The sequence below is a fragment of the Egretta garzetta genome, unplaced genomic scaffold, assembly GCF_000687185.1.
Source record: "Egretta garzetta isolate BGI_Z169 unplaced genomic scaffold, ASM68718v1 scaffold204, whole genome shotgun sequence".
In the NCBI taxonomy this organism is placed as follows: Eukaryota; Metazoa; Chordata; class Aves; order Pelecaniformes; family Ardeidae; genus Egretta; species Egretta garzetta.
Genome location: NW_009259424.1, coordinates 3,857,169 through 3,875,168, shown reverse-complemented (window position 1 = coordinate 3,875,168; position 18,000 = coordinate 3,857,169). Strand labels below are relative to the sequence as shown.

The window sequence follows — 18,000 nt, the reverse complement described above, 5'->3', positions numbered from 1 at the left end:
AACAAAATCATCATCAACCACATTTTGCATCACCGGAGGTACTCATGCCAGAAGACAGCATTTCTGGGAATCCCCTTACAGCATACATATCCTCTGATACAGCAAGAACATTCGGGGAGTTGACATTAAAAGTAACTTAGAGGGCTGGTTTTTTTGGTTAAAGTTGGAGTCAGGAATGGCGCTGAAATATCCAAATAACTTATTCAACATACCTTTCTCTGAAGTTACACTAATAATTTGTCAAACGTGCTTGATCCGTCTTATAGACAGACAGTAACTTACAGTAAAAGCAGCTTAACAAGGGTAATACTAAACTGTTAAAGCACACACACGCTTATAGAATGAGGAATATTCAGTATACCACAGGTCCATATCCTGCGAGGAGAAACATGCTGGTCCTATAGAAGCCAATTGAAGCCCAGAAGGCGATGTGGATGGCTGGTGATATTGCAGTATGAGAACATTTAGGTTGAAGAGAGCTTGAATACTAAGCCTGACTGGCACAGCCTATGTCAAGAAACATCCATTTTTCCTTGCAATTTTATTTTTAAGCGCAAACATACTTCTTTTCCCCCCCACAAAAAGAAAACATAATGTACTTCATTAAATGAGCTAGACTTTATTATGAAGATTAATTAGCAGCAGCTGCTAACATTCACCAAAAGTTCATACAGTCCCACGTCCAAGAAACAAACCCCAAAATCATTCTGAAAAGAACTGACAACGAAACAACTTGTTCAGCAGTTTGTGTTTGGAAATGCCTTTACAGGGACCCCACCGCGCTGTGATGAGCCAGTCCATCACAACGGGCTAGTGAGGCAATCAAACCAACAGGCTCCCCGCTTAAAGGCTCTTTGTCCTGTTAAATCACAGATTCCAACATGTTTAAGATGCTTTTTCTGTGCTCCTTATTGCAGCCGAGAAGAACCAGTATGAAGAAAATTGAGTAATTTACCAGTGTGTGCAGCTATGGCATAACTCAAACAGCAGGGAACTGGGCAATTTTACTATTTTGAAATAGCAAAGAAATCCCCACAACCATGCAAGACTTCAGAGCGGGATAATATTCTAAAGAATAGTTTTATGTAACAGCTCTTTTTGGCTACTGGACACTCTTGGCCTTCGCAGTTTCCATCACTCTGCATCCAAGATTTTATCAGAAAACAGATGTTAGTTACTACCTTCTGTGCACCAGACTACACTTCCTTGCAGCTGGTAATTGAACGCACTGAGTGAACCCCTACAAACGGCCCCGGCTCAGCCTTGCCGCTCTTCGGCTGCAAGCAAACAGCCAGGACCCGGCAGGTTTAACCCAATGCAACACTCCTCTTCCACAGGGACTTTGCTGCTAGGAAGAGCCAAGGGGCCCTTTGGTCCCTTTTCCTGAGCAGGGGAATATCCCAACTGCCTCACTCTCTTGTGCACTAGCAAGGGGTGCAGAGGGAAAAAAAAAAAAGAATCTGTATGTACGCACGTGCACACAAGCACGAGGTTGTGCGAGTAAAAAGAACAACCCCAGCTGCTACCAAAACTGCGGGAGCTGTGCCATCAAATTCACTGGAAACAGGTAGAGGTCCATCACTCATATCCAATCACCGGAGCAAACACCCTGCAGCGCAAAGCAGCCGCAGCAGCAGTCCTGGCTCCGCGTTGGGAGCGCACACGCTCTGGAAGAGCTGCACGTCCAAGCTCACACCCTCCCCTCGCACCAGCAGGCGCAGGTGGCAGCGGCAGTTACTGACTGCACGTTACGCGTGCGCGGGAGGCAACGCTCGGGCTGACGGCCAAACCACTATCTAGAATCTTTTCCTGGCAAACACAATCACTTTTGCATACCCTTTTTGGGTAGCTCACAGCCTTCGGTAGTAACCAGTGCCAAAAGGGATAGAATAGTTAAAGAATGGTCAGGAGCTTCCACTGTGTTAACCCATCTTTTTTTTTTTAGTACAGCTCAAGTGGGTTTAGGTTTTTTCCCTTCCAAAGTTTTGCAAATGAGACTCAATGGACCTTTGGTGAATAAATAAGACTACTTTTTTTTTCTTCCAATGAGGCCTGAAAAACTAATTGCAAGCAACATAGTCATCAAACTCCTTTCAGGCAACTTCCTTTTCCCTCTCTCTCTGTTACCATCAAGCCTTTAACGATACCTTAACAGTCCATTAAGATGTCTCAGCAGATCTGAGAGCTTCTTCAGATGTTATATGCTTGAAGTCTTCTTCCAGGCCTGAGAAGTGTAATATATTCTGGAGCACATCTGATCCAAAGAAGCCACAGATCTTATAGGGTAATTAAACAGCAGCCATCCAGTGGGAACTCCCAAGACCCGATGAAGTTTGTCTATGGATTTTATGGAATTATATCAAAGGGTCTGTTGCAGGGTAGCAACTGAGAAGCCATGAGGGAAAAAAAAAGGCAAGAAAAAGCCTGGGAGTGAGAAACAATAGCAGTCAACCTCAGACAGGAGAGGTGAGGGAAGAAAAGCTAAGCCAAATACATTATTGTATTTAACAGGGAAGGAAAGGAATGCCACAGGTCTGGTCAGGGGGAACATAAGTTTAAGAGGAAGCAATGTGTGGTGCCAGGGAATAAAAAGCATCTGCAGGGAACAGAGGAAAAAAGGGAAGGGGAGGAGAAAGAAGAGGGAAAATATAAAATATGAGAGAGTCCGTTTTGGCTAAGCATCTAAACATTTAAGCGCTTATCTGAATGGCATCCTCCAGCCTTGCTGAACTTTTGCATAACATCCCCTTCTATAGCAGCGCTCTCTAATCTTTCAAAGGGAAGAGGAACAGACTCTTTCTGAAAGCAAGTTGCCATCTTCCTACTCTGGAGCTACATGGCATTTAAAAAATGATTATCTCTTTACTTAAGTAACACGTGTCATTTGCCAGTCAGGATGCTTCAAGCTCTCACAACACAAGAGTTCACAGACCATCCACGAGTTTTGGTTTAGAACGGTAGTTTTTTTTCTTTTTTTTTCTTTTTTTCCAGAATGACACCAAATACAACGTTTATAGAAAAAATGTCTCTTCTTATGAAAAGTCATGTATATATGTTTAGTACTTTGGTAAGAGCAACTCACTCATTCCAGGCTCAGTCAGATAGCTGTAGCGCTTACGTAAAGCAAGGGAGACAAAGTTCTGGCGCCGGTCAGCTTTCTCAGTCTGCAACAAAACATAACGCTGTTTAGCACCTTTAGTATCGCTGTCTGAACAGAACAGTCAGCAAACCTCAGCATGACGGGCCGCATTTTGCGGTACACATCACCACGAGAGAGAACGGATGTTTCCGTTCAGCTTCAGGAAGGCATGCCGAAGCCAGATTTGGGCGAGCAGGCAGGGAATGGGCAGATCCTGGCTGCCAGGTAATGAGTGTCAGGCACTGCGGAGCAGGGAGCGGGGCTGCTGGAGGTGGCAGAAACCTGCTGCGAATGACTGCCCTTCTGGAGCAAGCAGGGAAGGGAACTGCAGCCCTAGAGCTGACCCCATGGGGTCATCCCTGATTTTATTCCTGCTCCCAACGCCTCTGCCTATGAGGTAGAAGAGCTTAGGCAGCAGACGTAGCTCATGATCCTGCCTTAAAGTGTCTCAACACTGTATTATCCCATTATCACTTATAAACTGCTTCACACTATTAGAAATGGTATGGTATTACTCATTTTCCATAAAATAAACCACCTTTGGCTAGAAACAGGAGATCAACATAAAAGACTACAGATACAGACATAAAACATTCATAAGAGTACAACTCAGACCGATCAAATATTTCTCCCCAAATTAATCTGTCCTGAAAGCACATACACCACAATGTACACTGGCTTTAAAGTGAATACATTAAGGACAAAAAAGGCATGGGAGGGGATTTTTTTAATAGGCACAAAATGCAAAGATGCAGATTAGAAAGCAGGCTATCGTTGTTAACTAATGAATCGCATCCTAAGTCGCTGCGTTCAGTGGCATAGCTGCTAATGAGAGGTCTTAAAGGCTAAAAATCCTTCAGAGATCAGCTCACTTGATTCTGTGGCTAAAAATATGGCTTGTTTAGAAAGAAAACTATTGTTATAGCTATATAATAGCTCACGGGGAACAAATCCTGTGGCGACAAAGTGATGTGGTTGCTATTATTATCTTTTAACATGTAAGGAGTGTTTTGGTTTGGGTTTTTTTTTTTATTATTTTAATCAACAGGTGGCTCCTGCTATTTATTTGCCACCGGGAAGAGAAGAAAACTTCCCTGCTAGGTAAACGGGACACATCTATGCAGTTTCTTTTATAAGGTCATCTTATTTATTACTACCTCTAATGAGTAAAACCCACTCAATTTCCTGACAATCTAATGTTGCAGTTTCCAGCAAACAGTGGATTTTTAAGCTGCAAATATCTGAGGTTTATTTGAAAATACATTTGTATGCAATATTTAGAAATATCTCTTGGCTATTTTACTTTCTCAGAAGAATCCAGTTTATTTTCAGGAGTAAGATATTACAGGCCACTATTGTGGCCTCAACAATACTGCTTTCCTTCTCAGAAATACAAATTACCAAAGGGTTGGCAGCATAACTCCAAGAGGTAAAATCATATCCACTAAACTCTTCTTGATTTTGCCAAAAATGAACTTGGCCTGAATTTCTAATTATATCCTTTTTCAGAAGAAAATTAGTTAAATTTTAGACTGCTATTATTCAATGCCTGGTGTAATTTCATAATATATAATCATGTTTTTTCCACGTTTGTGCACTGCTACGGTTTTGCCACAGACTATCAGGTGTCAAGGATATGGTTATTCAGTAGGTATCATTTCAATGCCATAGGTAAAAATAGGTGTTTGTTTTTTCTATAACATACTACTTTTCTTCACTAAATCTGAAGGAAATAAAAACAGAAGACAGTGTTTATATTACCTCATCATCTTGATCTGACTCTGTTTCCTTTTGGTCCCAAGATGCATTGCAGAGACAAGGAATATTATAATGGACAGCAGGGAAAAGAATATCAGGATATGAAAAGGACCAAATTGGGAGCACAAAATGCAAGCTGATTTATAAAGCAAAGCAAATCCAAAATGTCAACACAAAAGAAAAGAAAAAAATCTTACATCCAATGCAAATCAACACGTGACATTACTGAAAGCATAAACCTATGACTTGCAGGCTGAAGCATGAGCTGTAAACAGAATCATAAAAATTATAGGAACTTGACACCACAGTAACAAGAGACTTTAAAAGCGTTCTACATACAGGAAACCAATAAAACATAAATTTAAAAAGCCTTTATCATATTCCAAAGCATTCTCATTACTGGCATTTCACAGGGTTTCTTTATCACTAGCAGGAAAAAAAAAAAAAGACAAAAACTAAAGGAGCAAAAATAAAACCAAACCAACCCTAAGAAAAATGTTTATTTTTCCTAACAAATACCTTTTTGTGTGCTGGCAGAGTGATATTCAAGTTGCAAACGGCTGTTTGTGGCAGTCCTTTTGTAGTCTTTGGTTCTTTCAAAAATGATAATCGACCACAAGGTTCCTGGCTGGTGTCTCTTACCTAGAAAAGCAATTTTAGTACAGTCTAGTAATATGTGGTAATGAAGATACCTAGAGGAGGTTTCTGGAGAGCTTTTCAGAGCTTCTTTCCACAAGAAGCTATCTAATGGGTAAAGACCAATGTTACTGAGCTGGAGCTCAGCTGGAGGTGCTGAAGGAGAAAAAGTCTTACCATGAACAAGTTAGATCAGCCTGAAGTTCTCTGATGGTAAGTCCATGGCAAGACGTTGAATGACTCAAACCAGATAGTTCAATACTGGGATATTACTGAGAGACATTTACTGCTCACCTTCATATTTTCCGTCATGTTTTGCACTTGTGCTCACCAAAATGCTTAAAAAATTCTTTTGCACGGGAGCTTTGATAAGGCTAAGGAAAGTGAGCACCCATTCATGGTAATTTAGAGATGAACAGTCTGCACACACTTTTTGGAGGCTGTTCTGCTGTCCAGTATGTTACTGAATGCATATCTTTTGCTTAGTCCCTGGGAAATAGCAATCTACTGGTTATATTCTGGAGGTCTAACTTGAGATATGGTTTTAATAAAAGGCTGTGAATCCATATCATGAGTATTCTGGTCCCAGCTCTGCCAGCAGCTCTTTTGTGGCTTCATGCAAAGCACCGTCTCCACATTATTCACATATTAAACAATAACACACCCTCAGGGCAACTAAATCATATCAGGCTGAAAAAGTGTTATCACTGGGAGAAGGAAGGGGGAGGGGGGGTGGGAATATCAGCAGAATTATTTGGGTTGTTTTGCTTTTACCTTGATAGAGAATGGCAGTCTATTTTCTTTGAAAGCATAAAAATTGAAAACAAGCTGCTGTCCTCCTTTAGTCAAAGGGGCCAGATTTCCATAGCAATCAACGTAAATAGGTTTTCCTTCCAGCACCTATCAAAACAATAAATAAAAGTCAATAAAACCTCTTTTCATAGCAGATCCATGCACATAAGTGTATCACGATTTCCCCCACCATAATTCCTGAGTTTAGCACAAGTGCCCACTCAGATTAAATTCAACAACAAATTAGAGAATCACTGTGCATTATGGCAAGGTATTACGTGTTCAGGCAGTTTGGGAAACCATGAACTACATGAGCGGTTTTTCTGGAGTAAGAATGCATAGATTTCCTCCAAGAAACAGTGTGTTGGTGACTACATATTCACCACTAACCAGCCCTACTCATGGCTGCGTGTCTGTGGGGTCAATGAGAAGGAATTCCAGGTCAGCCATCTGCAAAGCCCAACCAAGGCTACTCAACAGCAGTGCACGCAAAACCCACTGCAGACTGGCTTAAGGCACCCATTTGGAGACAGGTCCTTGTGCTCCCCCACCTTGTCCTTCTTTGGCCTCCTTTCAAGGAATTTTTTGACACAGCCTTGCTGTGAACCTTTATTTAACTGGGCTTATAGTGGCTTTTGCAGGACCTGTTGCCTTGGAAAACACATTGTCCATTTACAAGGAGGAAGCCGCCTGTGATTAAGAAACATACCTCAATGTCTTTGCTTCTTGCAACTTCTTCAAAGTTCTCTTGTTGCTCCAAAGTTTTGTCCACTTTGTCATCAGTCATGCAGAAGCAACGCAAATTGGATTCCACAGGGTCATTCATTTTGGCAAATATCACAAACTTTGCCATGTAAGGGACGCATATTAATTCTCTATAAAGCTGTGTTGCCAGCCCAACAGTCTCTAGTACTTGATGGCAGTCTGCGAGCCAAAATCTGAGTGGGAAAAAGCAAACCATTAAATCAACTTTTCATTATGCTCAAACATTGGTTAAGCCTTTAAAGAGAAACCATGTCCTGTGATCCTTGGCCATTTTGTACGCATACTGTCCTTGCAGACTTCCCAAAGCTGTAATTTTCCTTCCACTTTCAGTGGAGCTTTAAAAATCCAAAACTGGGAATACCTGGCAATGAAATGTTGATATACTTATCTGACGCTTCTCACACTGGTATCTCATAAAACTATTTTAAGCCTCGTTTGAAGCCAAAGTGGGGAAATTGTATTTCTTGTGATCGCACACCATGTATATTGTAATGTGCTGATGCTTCACTGTACATGTCATCTGCTAAAACAACCTCCTGTATAACACATCCATACAGGAAAATCACATCTCCCATAGAGGTTGAAACCAAATATGCCCATAGTGAAGTTTCCCAGAGACAGATGTTAAATGGTTATTTTCTCATCTTATGATTAATGGTCTGATGACAATTTTGATAGAAGTTATATATATTTTAATTTGTAGTTTGTACGAGTCTTTTTCACAATACTTCAGCCTTGATCTATTTGGTTCTTTCAGCAATTCTCTCTCTTTATAAAGCTTTTTGCAGGTACAAATGTTATGTACTGAATGATAAACTCTTTACCTGGCGTACCATGAATTTTCTCCACTAGGATGCATCATTTGTACAGATCCCGTTGAATGCTTCCAATCAGCATGTAAGTCCACTAAGTCCATCATCAAACCATGATTTTTTTTGGCAAATGATATTTTTGTGAGAGTAATTTTACGTCATTTTCAGCTAAAAAACCCACAGCTGGAAGCTGAATGTCTTTATATGTTTTTATGAATCTCCCCAATTTTATTATTGAATGAGCATTTTAAACTTTCTGCTGTTTTCAGAAAAACAAACCCCTGTGCGGCACCACAGCCTTTAGAGAAACAGCAAGTGTGATTGCCAGGAGACATCACCACAGCAGGAAAGGCCAGGACGAAGCTTCATGTGCAATCCTGGACGTGGGGGATGCTGATAAATAGCGACAAAGAAGCATCTGGTCCATTACTGCTTCATCAGTCTTGCAAAAGACGTACAGAAAGCCTAAAAACAATCCCACAACTGTGCGCTTTGTTAATCAAGGAAAACTACTCCCTAGGTGCATTTGGCAAGCTCTGTTACCATACCTGGCTGAAACATTGGTTGTGAATGAGACACAGTCGTTTGAAAATGTCAGCGGAGTGGTGCCTGTGATATCCTCCCACTGCGCAGGCGAAGTACCTCCTGCATAAACATAAACCAGGGAGATATTCCTTCAAACACCAAGCGTATACAGACTACATGAGAACATCCCTATCTTAAGTTATTTTGCTTCACATGTAAAAAAAGAACCTAGACAATAATGTTCTCCAGCAGCTGAGCTACACGTTATATATTACATCATATGTTACACACCAGAAAACGTCGCTGATGTAAGTGAAGTACACACCTACAAGTCAATAGCAACCCTCCCCCCCCTTGATATCAGCTAGAACAGAATTATTTCTGCAAACTGCATTTACTGACAACTATATTTAATAGCCAAGGCTGAAATTCTTCATACTGGGTAAATATAAAATAGCATTTAATATCTGTTGGCAGAGTTCTTTGACAATGGTGTGAGACCAGATTCAAAGCCCAGGGAAGCAGAGGGAGCCTTTCGAACGACCTCAGCTGCCTTTGCTCAGGAGAACTGATCTGAACTCTGCTGGGCCAAGCACAGCAATATTCCCTTACTGGAAAACACGAGTTGCACTGTTACGAGAGTGAGAGCAGAGGCACTGCTGTCACAGAAACCTTTGCGAAGAGCACGATTTTCTCTAACCTGTAATGCTACATAGAAGTCGAAGGCTGGGCGTCGTGTCTCCTTTGTACCCGTTGGTTACACCTTCTCCAGACGGAGGCGGCACAGGAATTGTCATGGTTATTGGCTTATGAAATTTTCTTCTTCTTGGCTCCACAGTGACAATGGGACTGAAAGTTGCTTTGTTTCCAAGGATTTTTTTGACAATCTCCTCTGGAACCGGTTGAGCCTGTCAACACAGGGAAAGTATTTAACTAGAGCTACAAATTGGTTATAGACATGCAGAACTGTTTTCCAAAAGATAATTCGATTTCCCTTTTATTTTCTGTAGAATTTTATTTCTTTTTTTTTTCCCAGGCAACCTTCTCCTATAGCTCTCGAGGGTGATTATTAGTACAATTCATACTTAGTATTTTTCTCAACAGCTCGCTCACGATTTCCTAATAGCTAACTTGTAGAGCAAAACTATAAATCTCAGAAAGTTGCCTGAAGTATTTGCTGAGTTTTTCAGAGCATGTTTGGTTTTGTCTTTAATTTGCAGTGGTGGATGATATCAAACACAAACTTCAAAATGCAAAGAGAGGCCTATTTTGCACTTGAGAAGTGAGGACTAGACACTCTGTCTTGAAGATGCTGAACGATTCTCATGCCAAACACAAATCCATGCTCCTCAGTAACACTGTGCACTCCATCTTACCCCTGTGCTCAGTGCTACTCCACTACTGATTATTAGGAAAGAAATACTTGTTTGGGTCAAATTCATACAGAATGCATTAAGCTATAGAAGAACTGTAAGCAAATTTCAGACTTTCTACTGCCATTTTGTGCCTTGAAAGGTTTCCTAACTTTATATGGGAAGAAAGAAAACATAACCAATATGGGAAGAAATGCTATAGAATTTTTGTAGGTTTTGTCACATAAGACCTGAACTCAAAAGGGGCAGATATCTTATGGGAAACAGGGTTTTGCTTCCACTTGTCTTTTTTTTTTTTTAAACTTTCAGATGGGTTTCAGTCAGGCTGACCTGTCACTTGCTGCATTATTCAAACTGCAGAGTGTATTGATATACATAGAATACGTAGCTACATTGCAATCTCAGCAGTCACAACACTGCATACAGACACATCGTGCTTCCTTCAAACCAGAGAGCTCTGGAAAGGCAGCTATATAACGATAATAGCAGAGCTTCCATTCTCTCAAGATTAATCAACTTTAGATGTGAAGTATCGTTAACAGAAATGTTCCAGTGTGAATTCCAAACACTGGAATCCAAACCAGCATCCCTATTTCATGAACCCATCAGACTTGTCAGGTAATTAAGTAATTTTAAGTGATAATTAACAGAACTCAAAGAAAAAGAGATCTATGGAATATTGCTCCACTTTCTGTGCAGTTTGTTTAAGGAGAGTTTAAGCTATTCAGTCTTCCCAGATTCCACTCATTGCTAGAAACACCAATGGTGAATGTCCTAAGCTACAACAGATGTATATGGGAGGTCTTTGACCCAGTAACAGCTGGCAAACAGCTGCATGAAATCCTTACCGAACATATTCCTATGGCAAAGGGCAGCCCAGCGACACCAATCACAAGCTGCTACTTTGCCGCAGGAGACTGAGACCGCACAGCGCTGTGCAGCTCGTCGCTGCTGGCAGCCACGGCCGACAGGAGGACAGCAGACAGTACCACTTGAGGCTGTGCTGGCTCCAGGGCTTTGCTTTTCTCTCCGGTCTTCAGATGCTAAGCAATGCTCAAGGTGATGATAAGAGGGGAGCCGGGCTTTTGCCACAGGGAGAAGGACCCTGCATCACCTGCACCAGGGGGGCACTGGGAGGCAGAGTGTGTGCCCGGGCAGGCACACGGCAATTCAGACCTCGGGGGTGAATACTGCCCACCTTGCAACCCGCTACTGAGGAGCATCAGGCTCCCTGGCTGCAAGCCTCGTGCATTAGCACCAACGATGCGCTTGTAGACAGTGTGGATATGAACACGAGGGCACCTTTACCTGGAGCCCCACGCGGATTCTTTTGGTCAGAGCACCCTCGGGGAAGGATGCCTGGACGCGTGGCACCGTCGTGCTGCTCAGCACCCCGCCCTCTGGGCCAATTTGGTTACTCTCCTGCTTGATTCGCGAAACCACCGCGAAGTACTGAGGGAAATCCTTTGTGATGATCCTGCAGATACGCTTCTTCTCTAGCTCCTCAACGCTGTCCAGCTCTGGTGGGAAAAGACAGTTAAAACATTCAGGCATTACCTCCCCCGCTCATACCAAACACATCTGTGAGTGTGAGGTTTTGAATATGCCTTAAATTGCTTGAGAAGCTTTTTTTATTTACTACAGGAGGAAAAAAAAACTTCAGTGCTATCAATTATCAAGCTCTGGTTTGCTCTGTGAACTTTTGCAAAAATCTTGATGATGAGGGCCAACAGCACCAGAGACGCAGATCTGCCAGGACACCCAGGCACCGGGGTGTGACAGTCTCTGCAGCAGAGCTGCCGCAGGACAGCAGGTTCGTCAGACAGTGTGGGGGTCCAAGGAGGTCTGAAGGAGGTGGTCAAGCTTCTTTCCTCTCTCATCTATATTTGGAAGCACACAAGTGCATTGATCGTTCAGTGCACACCTTCAAAAGAGATTTTTTTTTCCAGCCTTTTCACTCACATATCTCTGACATGCAAAAACCCACAGGAAATCAGTCAGTTCATGAACTACCTAACTTCACACCAAGTGTGCAATTCAGGGCTTGCCCCACTAAGGCACTTGAGAAAGTTATCTCCTGGACTGGCATCCATACAATCCTGACTGGACACTGAGCTTTCCGGTAAAACTGTGGATGTGGCAGAGCTCGCTTTGCCAGCACTACCAGTGAAACCACAGCAGGGATCCCTTCCAACATCAGCCTTTCAGCCATCCAGGTATCTGCCCCAAAATAGCTGCACTGTGCTCCTCAGTTCCTAAAGAAACTCAATGCATCCTCAGAGACAACTGGAAGAGAAGCAGGTCATCAACAGTTAGTGCTCCCAGCCACAGTCCCAGCTCGTAGTGTCACCAGGGCTCAGAAGGGTGGATGGAGTATCTACTCGCATTAACTAACTCAATTGGTGACACAGACATATATCACAGAGTTTTCCTCAGCGCGTGTCACAAATGTAACTAATTTTGCAACTATATGTGTGTGCATATATATACACTGTGAAATCCCTGTGATATAAACACTGTTCACAAATGGAGATAATTACACAACTGTCAAGAATTTCTCCTGTAATTTCTTGCACTTGGCCTTTGTAGCTATTGCAACTGGGTTTCATTCCACACTCCACAGTTTCCACTCTCATTTTCCTCCTTAAAAAGGGCACCACATTCCTAAAGAAGAAAGTTTGTTCCTTGAAAGGTGGCATTTCTATCAGATGCAGTAAGAGAAGGCAGCAGGACCAGAAATGGTACCAAGACAAAAGACACTCGTAAAATGCTTTACTTTATGTGACTGAGACATTTTCCTCCTCTGAACGTGTTCGCTCAATTACAGCTCCAAAAGAATTAGAATATAAATTTGGTAAAATGTCAGTTTTCCATTTTAAAACTTTCAGCAAGTAATTTGGATTAATTGCACGGTGTTGCTGTGGATCATACGTACCTACCAGAAGTGGATAATTTCTTATCATAATGTCAGCTTCCATTTACTTTGACTCAGAGATTGATATCTGAAGCCCTCTAATGAATTAGGTATTCTGCCTGCAGCCTCTGGAAGCAATGGCTTGTGCAGGAGACAAACTGGATTCTGCAACTCCTAGGCAGGTATAATCTTGACTGGTAAATCCTATGCACCCTCTTGTTTGTTGTTAAGAGTCTAAACCCACTGTAAAATGCTCACAGAGATGAAGGATGATTAAAATTCTCCTGAAGTAGAAAATTAGTGTTTTATATAAGAACGTTTCGAAATCCTTTGAGCCTGGCAGGCGCTCTCCTTCAGAGGAGGAGGAAGATGTGAAGATTGGAGTGGCAGAATAACAGCCAGGCATGGAGAGGAGTTGGACTATATAAAGGAGGTTATGTTTGGGTAATACACATGTAAGCTTCTATATGAAGTTGCCCTCTAACAGAAAAAAAAAAAGATGATGAGCAATCAAAGCACCTCTCCGACTGCCATGAGAAATGCAGCGTTAGCATGGCAGAATTAATGAAACAGGGAAAACTAGTCCTGGGAGAGGTCACGTTTCCTGAACACACCTCATGCCTTTTACAGAAAGGGCTTTCATCATTACTATTTTCCTCAGTTGCTGACACTTCATTCCTATGCAGTATGTTTCAATTAAAAACCTCGAAGGATTTCTTCGTTGGTTGGTTGGGTTGTGTGTGGTGGTTTGTTTGGTTTTATTTTACCCACAGAGAAGTATGCTATACACCTCATCTCACATATAGGGGTGGCAAAGCAGAGGGAGGTAAAGTAGAAAGGTCAGTGGCAGATTTGGGACAAGTCTCCTGATGTCACTGTCTCCCAGATTTGTGCTAACAGCCCAAAGAACACCTATGACCATTAAGTTTTAGTTAGTCAAGAGCAAGGCGTAGTGAATACTCTGTGCATGTATGCCTTCCCCTGCCACCCAAGTGTATGGTGCACTTATCCTAAGGTGGCTGGTGGGAGTGATGGAGGAGAGATGGGATGGAGAGAAGGAAAGGAGAGAGGAAAGGAAGATCACTCCTCCCCACCCTCTAGTCCATGCTGCCACATGAGTGTTGCATTAAGGTTCCTGGGCAGGAGAAGAGAAACCCAGCCACGTCCTCCAAGGTCAGAGACCTCAATGTAGGGTGGCTCAGGTCAAGGAAAGCAATCACACCAGTTTTGTCAGGTGAGAGGCAGTTGTGGATCAAATTCATCCCGTATCTAATACCTTTTGGTTTTACTTGCAGATAAACTAACACAGAGCAAGTGTCTTCTGACTGGAAATGGAATAAGAAAAGTCACAGAACACCTGGCTGTTTCATGAGCTTTAAGGTGTCTTTGCATGATCTGGTATCCGATTTCCCTTACCAGAGCCTTAGAAGGGTTTTGCTAATACTGAAAAAGCAAATCTCACCTGTACTTAAGACTGAACAGCTCTCTGAGGTTTGCAGCCCTCCTGCAGTACCGGCTAGAGCTGACCTGTGCAGAGACTGCAAGGCGGGACGAGCAGGGGGTGCCAGCTTCCCCCATACAGAGACGTGCCCATTAAGAAACTGTTGCACTAAAAGTGGGGCACCTGGAAGGCAGCGCTCACGTGGAGAAAAGTGCAGGAGATGGATGGAGGCAGAAAGAGCACATGGGAAGGGGTAAGGAGAAGCTGAGGGCAGTGAGATTTGTCTTAAAAATGCTGGTAACTAGACCCACCCTCCCAGCTTCAGTATTTCGCATACATAACTAGACACTCCCAGTGCCATGAGGAGGTCTCATCCTCAAATAACGCAATGTCCTTTATGTCTTCTTTAGTCTTTTTTTGCACAGTCTCTTATCTTGCCATTCACAACACGCAAGTTTAACAGCAATATGTTTAAAAACTTTTCTTGGAAATACGGCAAAATCACTGCAGAATGACTTATGGTGGTATTTTAAACTTGAAGCATAAACAAGGTCACGTCCTGTTTTGATCTGCAGATTCACACTAGTAGTTATGTAAAAACTCCTGCTTTCCACCTGAAGCCACGCTGTGCAGCTGCAAGCATATTGTAGCCACAAATATTTGCATTTCTTGGCTCACTCACTAGTTTGGCAAATGCGCATCAAAAGATTAGCTACCCCAGTGTGTGCTTTATGCCCACAATTTGTCTACAGGTACCTGTAAAGAGTGCAGAAATGTAAAAAGCAAACACAAGTTATATCTAAAAAGGAGCCTGGCTGAAAATGTAACCTATTTCCCAATTTTACAAGACAGAGAGCTTCTGCCTAAAAAAAAAAAAGATACACATCTATTTTTTACTTGATTCAAGTTTAATGTAATATGGCTGAGAGCTGTGAATTGCTACTCTTGTGTTTGGAACCAAACCCCTCCTCTTCCTAAAAATGCCAAATTCCCTGTATTCCCTCAGCCCTATGTTTACCGAAGTACAGCACCATCTGTAGAATAAAAACTATTTAAGCAGAAACCTGACAGCACCAAGAAAAACTGACTCTTTACCTCATGGTTCATTGTTCTTTCATGATAATAAAAGCAAAGCTCTGCTATTATTTAATCCTGCATTCAGTGCCCTGAAGGGCTGCCTCCCGCTCTGGATTATTTTGAGTCTGAAATGAGGTTTTCCAGCAGATGGTGCTGCTTCCAGTAAAGCACAGGCAGGTTTTCAGCAGTCCCCATGGAGGGCGAGGAGCAAAGATGCCCTTGCTCTCATCCCCACTGGCCAAGTGGGAGAGGGAAACAGGAAAAACAAAACAGAGCAGCAGACGGCATCTTTAAAAATTCAGCATATTAAGGAGCTGGGAATAAAAGTCTGACCGCCCTCCTTCGCTACACAGATAGGAAAGAAGTGGTGAATCACAGCAGGTCTAACACAAAACGGACCAGCTGCTTTTAACAGAAAAACGGGCACTCCTGCAGCATGTTACGGCATTTAGAGATGACAGCGCAGATGAATTTTCTTGCAAAGACACACTAAACTTCTGGAACTGACTGGCTATGTGGCTGCTTTTTATTTCAGTTAAAGATTGCTTCTGCCTCCAGAGTTCATACCTGGAATAAAACTGCTTCCAAAGTAACGGCTTCTGAGATGCAAGATACTGCTTCAGAGCCAAGTCTAATTGTGTTATTTTGTGACAAACCAGTAAAAAAAACCCCCACCCAGTTTTTAATTCTACGAATTTGTAATTTTACGTCATTGCTTGGAAGACCTTTTACACAGAAAATGTGTCATTTAACGGGAGCAGAATTTTGTCAAGACCCTTGTACTATTTTAATGCAGGGGGCTTGGGGAGGGGGGGTGTGTTCCTGACTAGAGAAGGATTAAGTCCAAATGAACTGAGCAAATAATCAACACAATGTTCTGGGTGTGTCTGCAGCATTTTTTTTTCCTTTCCCTCTCATAAATGATTGCCTGGATTGGTAAAAGGCATTTCTGTGGCTTGGCTTTTAAGGTGCCGAATATTTTCACTCTAAGGGACTAGCGCAGCACCCATCACGCTTTCGGTGATTCACTGGCCGTGCGTACGCCCGCTACGCTCACGCAGCAGTTCCCCAGAAGGGAAGAGCCACCTGAACTGCTCAACAGATCACAAAGCTGCACTCTGGCTCCAAGTTGTGAAGCTTATTATTTCAGGCTCTAAGTACTGAGGGCTTCGTGCCCACCTCTCTCAAAGTGTTTTTATTTATTTAGCTCTCTCCTCTGCAAAATGTGAATTTATCCATATGGCACCTCTGGAGAGCTTGTTCATAAATGATGCAAGTTGGAGCACTTTAGAACAGTGTTTTTGCGCCCAGATTTCCTATCCCAAAATTGAACTAAGCTCAGTTTGGAAAGCACACGAAGCAAATAAGCCAGCTGCTGATCAGTTCTGACTACCTCACCACTGACAAGGCACCGACACTTCCCCCAAATGCCAAATCATTACTTCCCATCTCATGCTAGGACACAGGAGAGGAGGGGGTGGTGGCGAGATTCTCCTTTCAGAAAGGCTGCAGCTACTGCCTTCGATCCTGAAGCAATTCTTCCCCAAGCAATCCTACCCTGGGCCACGCTCACTCTTCTGCCCGTTCCACTGCTTTTAGGTACCCTTCTGTGATGAAGCTTATTGTATTTTTCCAAACCCACTGAGGCCCAACATATGCAGTGTTTCTGCCCTGCTGCTTGATTGGCTCTATTACATTTATTTCGAAATAACTACCTACAATAGATCATCATATAACAAGCAGATCTTTGCCGTTGCTCTGTATTTTTACAAGCTCATGTGCTCAGGCAAAGTACTTCGAAGTGAAAATACTACACAAGCCCATTCTGCTGTTCCCATTCCCAGATGACCAGGAAATCAGTAAAAACGCTCAATCTCAGACGTCCAGGGAGCCCCTCTCGACAGCGCTACTCTCCTTTCCATGTTCTCAAAGCACACCTTTTGCTGAGGATGCCCTCTTCAAACAAGAAGAGGCCAAGACCAAAGGCAGAGCGGGCTCACAGCTACCTCTCATAGCTGCCATCCACAGCCTGATCATTTGCTTCCAATGCCTTTGCTGACAATGAAAGAACTTTCCTGCAGCTGGTACCCTACACCACACTGTGACTTCTGTAGGAGGTTATCCAGAGAAAATCCTGTGGATAAACCCTTATAGAAAACCAAAGTCCAAGCCACAAGCTATTTCATTCACACACAGATGCAAAGAGCTCAGGCAATGGTTTATCACCACAAGTATTGAAAAATACTTGCTAGGAGAAAAAGCAGTGGTGCCAAGGAATGACTGCAGCCCCAGCCTGGCTTTGCCCATGATGTGTCCGCAGGGCCCATCTGTCACAGCATCTTCTGATGAACTGTGTACAGCTGAGTCCTCTTATCTTAAGGGACACTCACATAAACAGCAACATCCAAGCAAACCAAGCGAGCCAGACTTCCCAGATGGACATCGGGAATGCAGGCTGCCTATTTGTGGGAGGCAACCTCTGACAGTACCGTTCCAAAGAAGAATGGTCTACAGGCTGAGGTCTGCATCTGTGGGAAAGTCTAACATAACTGATATTTACACTTCATCGTTGGTTTGGAATGACCTTCACATGGCCCTGCCTGAGCAGCAGAAACGTGCTTACCTCCAGCTGGGATGTTATTCTCAACTTCATGCTGTAAAGCAACTGTGCAACTTTGCTTAAACTTGGCAAGACTTCAGACCAAAACTTACCACTCATTTCAGGATGTCTCCAGGCCACCGCTGAACAATTTCTCTTTACACTCTTT

At 42.8% G+C, this 18,000-nt stretch overlaps 1 protein-coding gene across 1 annotated transcript in view; it reads right to left on the bottom strand.

The window, feature by feature from the left end:
- The window catches only part of ANK3 (ankyrin 3), a 206,454-nt gene that overhangs the window by 31,522 nt on the left and 156,932 nt on the right, over positions 1–18,000 (bottom strand). Inside the window, exons 30-37 of the mRNA XM_035892536.1 lie at positions 11,109–11,320; positions 9,128–9,335; positions 8,451–8,547; positions 7,035–7,263; positions 6,308–6,433; positions 5,417–5,539; positions 4,901–4,927; positions 3,083–3,164 (exon numbers count right to left, since the gene is read on the bottom strand). Of these exons, the coding sequence (XP_035748429.1) occupies positions 3,083–3,164; positions 4,901–4,927; positions 5,417–5,539; positions 6,308–6,433; positions 7,035–7,263; positions 8,451–8,547; positions 9,128–9,335; positions 11,109–11,320 (1,104 nt within the window). The remainder of the gene's footprint in view (positions 1–3,082; positions 3,165–4,900; positions 4,928–5,416; positions 5,540–6,307; positions 6,434–7,034; positions 7,264–8,450; positions 8,548–9,127; positions 9,336–11,108; positions 11,321–18,000) is intronic.